At 47.1% G+C, this 10078-nt stretch overlaps 1 protein-coding gene and 1 long non-coding RNA gene across 2 annotated transcripts in view; both read left to right on the forward strand.

The window, feature by feature from the left end:
• The first annotated feature begins 433 nt into the window (after positions 1–433).
• On the forward strand, positions 434–8689 carry LOC120719329. Its single transcript, XM_040008454.1, has 2 exons — positions 434–1316; positions 8571–8689. Exons 1-2 carry the CDS (start codon positions 460–462, stop codon positions 8602–8604), a joined length of 891 nt encoding a protein of 296 aa, XP_039864388.1. The 5' UTR covers positions 434–459; the 3' UTR covers positions 8605–8689.
• A 199-nt stretch (positions 8690–8888) lies between these two features.
• LOC120719340 overlaps positions 8889–10078 on the forward strand; it is a 17283-nt gene continuing 16093 nt past the window's right edge. The window contains exon 1 of the long non-coding RNA XR_005692658.1: positions 8889–9055. This is a non-coding gene — a long non-coding RNA (uncharacterized LOC120719340). The remainder of the gene's footprint in view (positions 9056–10078) is intronic.

A 10078-nucleotide genomic window follows, 5' to 3' on the forward strand; every position in this document is an offset into this window, starting at 1 on the left:
TACTTACCGGGACATTTATTCTGTCCTCATTTTCTTTCACCGAAAAATTGTTTCCTGCTGTGCCGTCTTTCGTGCTTGGCTCTCCTACCTTTGCTAACATGATGCACATAGTGCAGAAGCCGATGCTGCATTCACTTACACTCGGATATCTGAGCTTCACCGTGAAAACAATCGTACATTTGATATTTGATTGAATTTTATTGTTTTACCTTTGGGGTGGCACCTGGCGTGGCCAGTCTGGTTGGGGGGTTGGCCTGTGCCCCCCCCAGGCCACCCCACTGGACACGCCACTGCAAACGGACTGGGCCGAACCTCCACAGAAGAAAATACAGTCAGATGATCCTGATTTCTCAGCAAAGGTTCGCATCATTCATAAACTCATTAAGACAGTGCACCAACAAAAAAAATGTTTCGGGGGACGTTCCTCCTCCCTCTCTGAACAAGATAGCTCACAATCTAATGACTGTGATTAAGCCAGCTATCCCCAATAGAGAAGTGCAGACTCTAATTGAGGGCAATGCTAAGAACTGGGCTCATACAACCATCATAATCCTTCGGGATCATTATAATGAATGCATGGAGGAGGCAGTTAAGACTCTTTTTGAGTTTCCTGAACAGGACTGGAGAGGCCTGTTTGAGATAGCGGCATCCTGGGCCAAAAGGAATCTGGGCCGCCGTCTTCAGCCTGAATCTTTGGAGCAAACTGAGGCTGTAATTGTGGCGAAGCTGGCAGACGTGCAGGCAACTATTGGATCGATGGAGCGGAGCAACGCCATCAATGAACCAGATCATCAGCCACAAGTAAATGGAGAGCTGAGACATTTGGACATGATTGCACCCCTGATTGAAGCATCACAATCAGCTTCTCTGCACACACAACCCGCAGCACTGCAGGCCACTACTGGCCGGATCGTTTCTGTCACAGCACAAGTTCAGGCTCCACCCACAGCTAACACCGCACCCAAAACTACGACTGCTACGACGTCTGACCTGATTGGAGGTGAACTGTCACTCTCCAGTAAGACGGAGGAGGGAAGAGACGGCGATCTGAGACCTGCCACTCCTCCTGTGCATCTACAGGAACCAGGGCCCAATCAAGTGGCACCGAGAGACCAGAGGGTGAGGAGAATCCCTACAGCACTTCATGGGGCTTCTTCTGAGGGGAAATCTTCTCCCGCCATTCAGCTACAACAGAACATGGAGGCGATGGACCTCATACAGGGGGAATCCACCCCCAAGAAGACCAACACAGCTTCAGTTGGACAACAGGTATGCACCCCGACGAGACATCCAAGCACAAAGAAAAAGCTCAGAGAGTGGAGACTGCACACAAAGGAGATCATTGGAGACACCAATGTGGGCTTGATTCCTCCTTATGTTGCGGAGGGAGTCCAAATTGACCGCTTCCCAGGAGCCAAATGGGGCCATGCAGAGATCCTTGTGGATAAAGCAGACAGTGACACATCGGTGGAGAAGCTGGTTCTCTCCTTCAGCCTGAATAACAGGTGTCAGAGGGATAAAAATGTACCAATAAGGGAGCTGAGTAGAACGCTGAGGTCGGCACAAGAAAAATTCCCCCAAGCTGACATTTATATTCCAGTGATTAACTTTTCTTCTGCCCTTCCCAAAACAGAACAAGACACATTATTACACATAAACAATTTTATTACAGGTTTAAAGGAGCACATACCTGCTCTACCTGCTGATAAGTTCAGCACAGAATCGGACAATCTTCGCTGGACGGACAAGACTGGAGAGCACATGTTGGATCATTGGAATGATCATGTTAATGGAGCATCTCCATGAAACCAATTTGAGTGACTGATTTTATGTACTTCTGTGCTTGAGGGAGGCTTCAGATGCCATTTTGTGAGAGTTTAACCCCAATATAACCCACTAGAGGGTGCTGTAACTCCATTTAAGGGAATTTTCCCCTCCTCTTTACTTTTCTCCTTGTTTCTTCATTTTTTATTTGTGTAGGCCCTTTTATGGCCATCCCATTATAAACTCCTGGCCCTGAAGCCTTCCCTAACCTTAACCTCTTTTAACCCCATGCAGGGATTTCATTCCGGCCCTAAACCTAACCGCCTAGAGCCCTGATTGAACATTGGGCCCTAACTTCAACCCCTATCTTCCGGCCCTAAACCTAACCTCTGTGTTCCCTAAGCCCACTTTCAAACCCCTTTATTTGGGATAAGAGAGGACACTTCCCTCCTGGAGAGCAATCTGTGGGTGACGTGGGGGCCCGGGATGGGAACAGGTGCGGTCTGTGCATGGAGTTTGGCCACCTTCGGTGGCCAACCTCCCAACTTGAGCTCCCCCATCTAAACCCCCTAACCCTAACCATACCCCCTCCCCCATCCTAATTCTAATCTTACCCTGGGGGCCATAACACAAAACCCTCATCCTAATGTTTACAGTAAATTACAATTGGACATGGATATTCTCTACATTACAAAAATTGATTGAAACCTCTTTTTAGTGGATAAAAAATTCCCTCTGTGGGGGGAAACTCCCACTAGGTTTATATCTGGGACTCTACACCATTTGACCTTAGAACTGAAGAAGCTTCTCGGATGAGAGGTGAAACGTCTTCAATCACAGTCAATGCGGCCTGGGACTGAAAGAGCAGGAGGCAAGCTGCTGTCCGGGACACTGAGATCCAAAGCTGCTGCCGTTAGGTTTGCACGCTTGCCAGATAAAGCTGAGGCCCAGGTGTAGAGTGGTTGCAGGTTTGCAACATGAAAAACTCCAACTCTCTCCCCAGTGTGCACTGTGGTGAGACAGTAATTCACATCAGACATCCTCTTGGAGATGCGGTAGGGACCCGTGTAAAGGGGGGCCAACTTAGCAGAAAAGTTGGACGATGCATCTGATTTTGGGTGCGACTTACTCTGACGAGGACCCCAACTTCATAAGAGACTGTGCGACGTCTCAGATCATAGTAGTGCTTTTGCCTTTTATGACTCTCTCCGAGCACCAAGCAAGCATGTTCATGAGCATCCCGAAGTAAAGCTCTCAGGTCATCTGAGTGGGACCTTTCAGGGTCGCTCAGTCCCTCCCCGGAGGGCTGAGTGACAAGGTCCAAGGGCGTGTCCAACTCTCGCCCATACAGCATCATGGACGGGCTCAGGCCTGTGCTCTCGTGAGGTGCAGTGCGCAGTGCAAAACAGATCTGGGGAAGATATTTGTCCCAAGAGGTGTGTTTATCCCCAACATAGGCTCGAATGGCCGTTTTCAAAGTGCGATTTACACGCTCAGTTGCATTCGTTTGAGGATGGTATGCAGTCGTTAGTCTGTGTTCAGTCCCAAGAGTCAACAAAACATGCTCAAAGAGTTCACTGACGAAAGGCGTTCCCCTATCAGAAATAAGGTGGGAGGGAGAACCATGTCGGGCAAAAATGTCAGTAATGAACTTGTTCGCAGCAACTTGAGCAGTGGCTTCTCTCACAGCACTCACCTCGACCCATTTTGAGAAATAGTCCACAAAAACAAGGATATAAGCATTCCCTCTTTGTGTGCGGGGCAGTGGGCCAACATAGTCCACCCCTGTGTACTCCCATGGTCTTTGTGGCTGGATAGGGACCATAAGGCCTGCTGTTTTTCTTTGACTTGGCTTAGTGGCTTGACATGAACAACATGAGACCACATGCTTTTTCACGTCAGAGTTCATGTGTGGCCAGAAGAATCTGAGACGCAAGCGTGCCAGCGTTTTTGCAATGCCCAGATGTCCGGCTGTAGGATGATCGCGGTAATACTTGAGCAGATAACCACGGAGTGTAGTAGGAGCAAACAGTTTAAGCTGCTTGAGTGGGTGGAGACCACATTTCGTTTTTGGGTCGAGGAAATAGAGGAGACCATCATGTACAACATACTTTTCCAGATCTTGATTATCCTCCCCAGTTTGTTGGTCACTCTCCAGCTGATTGAGCAATGAGCCTGTGACTGGGTCCTCAAGCTGCAGTTGACGAACATGCGGACGGTCTGAAACAATTACAGAAGGCAGAGCACCAAGGTCCATGCTCCCAATCACGGCATAGGGAGGGAGAAGATCAATGGGGGCATCCACATCTGGTAGAGGATTACGTGAAAGGGCATCGGGCACCTTATTACGTTCTCCAGGTTTGTGGATGTAGCGACTTCCACAGTCGCTAGAGGCCGGGGATGGAGCCTGCCTATTTGCCTGACGCGCTGTCAACTTTACGCAATAATGCGAGAGGTGGAATTGTTTGCTTGTTTATTAAAGTGCTTTAGAGAGTTTACAGAGTAATGTCATCGGCTCCTGATTCAGACTCCTACAACGTCACAGGCTCTAATATAACGAAGCGAAACATGTTGTGCAGCGGTCAACAAAAACTACGGCTACCCAGCCCTCCTCTCTGTCAAAATCAAACCCAGTGAATGACAGACTGACAACGCCCATTTATGTCACCGCTAGCACCCACGTGACTCCCATAACAACCAAACAAATAAAAACCCAGTGATCATCAAAATTCAATACATTCAATTATGGCTCCTACAGTGGATAATGCTGAAGTCAAAGTCTTGAAGGCAAAGAGACCACCGAGCAAGCCTGCCAGAGGGGTTTGGTCGAGGCATCAACCACTTGAGGCTGCTGTGGTCAGTGTAAATGGTTACGTGCAAGCCTTCGACATAGGGTCGGAAATGTTCCAAGGCCCAGATCACGGCCAGACACTCCTTCTCTGGAGTTGAGTAGGGCTTTTCCGATTTGTGCATAGCACAGCTAGCAAATGCTACAGCAACGTCTTTGCCATCCTCATCTTTCTGCATTAATGCTGCTCCAAGACCAGCATCGCATGCATCAGTGTGAATGAAGAATGGACGCGAAAAATCTGGGAACCTGAGGACTGGTGCTGAGGTTATAGAATGTTTCAGAAAGTCCACAGCTGCCTGGCACTTGTCATCCCAGTGAAACTGCACGTCCTTTTTAGTGAGGGCGAAGAGTGGCTCTGCATGGCGGGCATAGTCCTGTACAAAGCGGCGATAGTAGCCAGTTAGGCCAAGTAACTGTCGCACCTGTTTTGTTGTGGTCGGCACTCTGAACTCAGTCACAGCTCTCACCTTGTCAGGGTCCGGATGAATGCCAGCCGGCGTAACCCGATAACCAAGGAAGGTGAGTTCTGAAAGGCAGAATTGGCATTTGCTCAGCTTTAAAGAGAGGCCAGCGGACTGAAGCCTACTAAGGACCTCTTTTAAGTCAAGCAGGTGTTGCTCAAAGGTCGGTGATGCGACAACAATGTCATCTAGATACACCGCGCAGGACTTATAAATCAGGCCAGCTAGAACATTGTTCATAAGCCGCTGAAAAGTCGCAGGGGCGTTACATAGGCCGAAAGGAAGGACTCTGAACTGAAACAGGCCACAGTGCGTGATAAAAGCAGTCTTTGGTTTAGCTTCTTCAGCAATGGGGACCTGCCAGTAACCTCGAGCGAGGTCTAGTGTTGTGAGAAACTTCCCTCTCGACAGAAAGTCCAGTGATTCATCCACCCGCAGGAGTGGGTAAGAATCCTTCACGGTCAGCTGATTCAGACCACGGAAGTCAACACAGAACCGTGGTTCGCAGGGGGGTTTGTTCACAATGACCACGGGGGCTGCCCATGGTCCTGATGCAGGTTCGATGATGTTATCCTGTAGCATTTTTTCCACTTGCTCTTCTATGATTTTCTTTTTAGCTGGTGAGGTGCAGTATGGTGGCAAGTTAACAGGCTTTGCATCCCCAGTTACAATGACATGTTCTGCCAGAGAAGTGCGACCAAGGTGGCCATCAAACAAGTCACCAAAACTATTTAACAACTCCAACAGTTCTTCCCTCTCCTCAGAATCCAAGTTAGCTTCTCCAGCCTTATCATGGAGGGAGAGCTGCGGGGTGTTCTGCAGGGTCATAGTTCCACACTCAAGATCAGCTTCCACAAAGCCATTTTCACCGAGTTCATCAAGACATGGGGGTTATCGTCCATAATTACAGTTCTTGTTGGGACATGTATTGTTAGTGAAGTGCGAGTCATAAAGTCCATCCCAAGAACAAAGGGGGTTGACAGGTCCTGCACTATCACAAACCGCAGATAGACTCGCTTGCCCATAAATCCAATGGTTAACCAGGTTATTCCCAATGGACTGCAGTTAGTGCCATTGGCCAGTCTTATGGGTGGAGAATCCCACGGATTCTTTAATGACTGATTTTGGTTTTTCTCAGACAACAGGTCTGCATTTACTGCTGAAAGAGATGCCCCTGTATCTAGTGTGGCATCCAGAGCCGCCCCATTAAAGTTCACTTTAACTCTGAGAGGGGTGTTCCACGATGCTTGCGAAGTTCCATCTTCAACGTGACTGAGCACTGGTGGCAGACTTTGATCTGACAAAGGCGATAAGGGCTGAGTTATTGGCTGGGGGGAGGGTTGCCCCTGTGAAACACTCTCCCCCCCTGAAGTTTCCCGGCCTCCTGCCAGCTGCTCTCGTCTCCCTGACAACGCCAGTTTCATCTGGATCCGCAGGCTGAGTTACTGGATGTTGGTCGGGAGACAGCATTTGAGGAAGCTCCGGAGCCATACTGGGAGAGTGTAGAGCTCCCTGAAAATCAGTGGAACAGTTAGGGCACGTACGAGATGTAACACCAGGCATGGCACATTTGAAACAGCGGGGTCCTCCCTCAGCTCTGTTTTTCAGCTGAGCTCGGGAAGGCTGTGAAAGGCTGGTGCCACGAACAGAATGCAGCTCATGGGCACGCAGCACTAGATCAATTACTGACTTTACAGGCGTTCCATACAGTGCTACTCTGTACTTCTCCACTGCGTGTTTACAGATGAGCTCAATTTGCTCCTGTTCAGATGGTGGGTTCCTCAGTCTCCTAAATTCATCGAGCATATGGGCAACAAACGTTGGCAGAGGCTCTTCGGGGTGCTGGAAACGGTCCAGGATGCCTCTCAAAATCTGCTCCTGGTTGTCAGCAGGCAAGAAGACAGTTCTGAAAAGTTCAATAACTTAGCCCATGTAGATACATGAGGAATGAGCACATTAAACCACTTTCTTGGTTCCTTAGCTAGGAAGTGTGGTAGCTCTCTGAGGATTTGGGCGTCTGTTAGGTCTAAGGAGGTTTTATAAGCATTAACAGACTGTAGCCATTCTTCTGGGTGAAGACTGCCATAATTAGCGAACACATTGGGCTCCAATTTAGCTTGGTGCAATGCCGCAGCAAGGACTCTGGTTGTATTAATTAGCTCCAGCGAATCTGACTGGGATTGGGACAAGGCCCTGGCGGGCTGCGTGGGGCCAGGTGCTGAGATAGATCGCTCCGTTTCCCTGGTTGGTAGGCCTGGCACATATGGAGTAGAGGAGGCCTGAGGAAAAGGGTGAGTAATCTGGGCAGCTGGTATTTTTGGGACTGGTCTTTTTTGTTGAGTCCACTGCTCCAAAATATTCCTCTGGAGGTCCAAAGAGTCATGAAGGCACTGCTGAAGCATATCAACCTCTGCTTGCAGACTTTGCACTTTATGCCCAAGGTCAGCAGTACTATGTCTGGCAGTAAGTCGGTTGGGGTGAAACATAAAGTCTATATCATCACACATATCAGTCAAGTCAGGATGAGTAGCCATAATACATACTTATCAAAAACCCAAATCTATATAAGGTAGCAGTTGTGCTGAAATCAACTTCAGTTCTGGTCACACAAAAATATACAAAACATGTGAATTCTGAAGTTTAGCTTCAAATGTTTTATCTGACTTTGAAACGTGGAGGTAGAAGGAGTAAACACCCCGGATCAAAAGCATTTAGGTGTAAAATAGATCCAAACTTATGAGTAACTGTGTATGAGTAACACCTTTTCAAGTCAAATGCACTTAAAACAGCATCTCAATAAGAACGGTTAAGCCAGTGAGAATCAATAGCAAATCAGGTTGAAATATAGACAGCGTTTTTTTTTTTTGTTTGTTTTTTTGTGTGTTTTTTTATATATATATACACTCACAACATCAGTACGGTGATTTTCCAGTCGACTCCAAACTTGTCCAGTCCTGACATGGCATAGAGGTTTGTCCCGTGGAAAAGTTCCCACTTGCAGAGACCGTGCGGATGAAGCAAAGTCTGCAGCGTGAGCTCGGCTGGTGAAGGGGAGAGAAAAACCCCGGTGCGCTTCACTCCGCATACATGCACTTCAGAAACTATGAAGAAGCGGCATCCGTCTCGTGTCCAAGTAGTGTGAATCCACGTTAATCCAAAAATGTCGCAGTAAAGGCGTTCAGCAGATAACGATAATACATCCCGAAAACAGCGCTGCGGCGGCTTCACTCGTTGCCGTGAAAACACACCTCCGTGATCCGGTGAATCGGTGATCTTCCCAACGTCCGCGTCGAGGCCAGCCTGGTCTGTTTCCGCGAAGTATGGCAGATTACTACTAGATCTACTTTGCCGCGATGTACCTTTTAATGTATCAATCATCAGCTGCTCGAAGATACTGCATACTGAGGTCCAGGAGAAGATGTTTGGGCGCCATTTTGTAACGTTGGGTTGTGTTGCGTGGTTGAGAGGAGGCGGTAAAACACCTAGCAGGTTAGTCGGAAGAACACACACCCACGCTGGTATCGGTAATCCATGGTGGTTCTTTAATACGCCTTCTTCAACAACCATATAAAACTCCGGCTGAACGGCTGCGGCTCAACAACATAACGCCCAGCGTCCATACAACCCAAGCGTTGCAAACAAAACAAAAAAAAGGTTTGGAGAAGAAAACATAAATCCGTCCCTCGTTAAACACAAGCGTGCAGGCACGTGTCCTCATAATCCCAGACAGAGAGAGCAGTGGCACAAACTGATGACACCATCAACCCTCGACTTGGGTGTCTTAAAGAGACACCACACCATTGTGACTGTTACAGTATCTTGGAATTTTTGTTCTGAGCGGGAGTTCATTTCTGGGTGTTTGTAAATGTATGTGCATTCATGTGTGCTTGCGTTGAGATCTGAGGTTGGCTGGTAGGGTGGACCTCTGCGCATAATCACATGTGTGTGCCAGCATTGCCATGTTTGGATTTCTTGGAATGTGGATAGGGTTAGGGGGTTAGGGGAAGGGGACTGAGCCTGCCACCTCTGTGAGGCAGGAAATGCACGGGCCATTCCTCCTGAAGGAAACCCACCCTGCTGGTTGTCACGATTACGGGAAAGCCTCTGCCTTTTTCCATATCGGACGACGGTCCAATCTGCTGAGGCCATCTGGTCCTCAATCTTTGGCTAATGTTTGCGTTTGTGTTGTTGTGTTGTATGTTTTGTATATTGTTGTAGTTCTTGTGATGTGGGTTCGCCTTTGTTATCTAAATAATTATAACTCTTAAGTGAGCTTTTATGAGGCGAGATACAAATGAAGAAAATGACAGGGGAAAAAAAGGAAAAAGAATAAAGAAAAAATAAAAAAAAAAAAGCTTTATTTAATTAATTAAAAACGTTCAAAAAATAGTGTGCCGTACTCGCAACGTTTCGACCCCTCAAGGGTCTTCTTCAGGCACTTGGCACACAAAAAAACTGCTGCGAAAATGTGGCTGTAATGCACAGTGCTGCGGCTGGTAAGAGATGTTCACTCGTCAATGCTCCAAATCCAAATGAACCCCTGGCTGACTCCACCTCCCTTTATACCCTTCTGTCTGTGAATGTTTTTTGTTTTGTCAATCCCTTTCCAATTCTCCTTTTGTAAAATTTGTATTAACCTTCTGTATGTGAACCTTTGTAACCATTACCATTAAATATGAACTGTAAACATTGTACAATAAACTTTTTAATATTTAATATTTTTAACTGTATTTGTTTTTTTGAAAAATGATGTCATGAAATAACTGTTTTTTAACTGTTTTACCATACTATATTCCTTTTTTAACACTGATGTTTATGCCCTGTCCCATGAAACTGTTTTTTCAGAAAATATTATTTTGAATACACTGTTTTTAATGTTTTACATGATTCCACAGTTTTTTAATCTAAATATAATTTTTTATCTCTGTGAAGGTTCTCAGTCATCCAGGTCATCGTAGTCAAAGGAGCTTGCAAAGAAAAGCGTCTGGACTTCTTAAGTTAC

The sequence above is a fragment of the Simochromis diagramma genome, unplaced genomic scaffold (assembly GCF_900408965.1).
Source record: "Simochromis diagramma unplaced genomic scaffold, fSimDia1.1 OVJJ01000313.1, whole genome shotgun sequence".
Classification (NCBI taxonomy): domain Eukaryota; kingdom Metazoa; phylum Chordata; class Actinopteri; order Cichliformes; family Cichlidae; genus Simochromis; species Simochromis diagramma.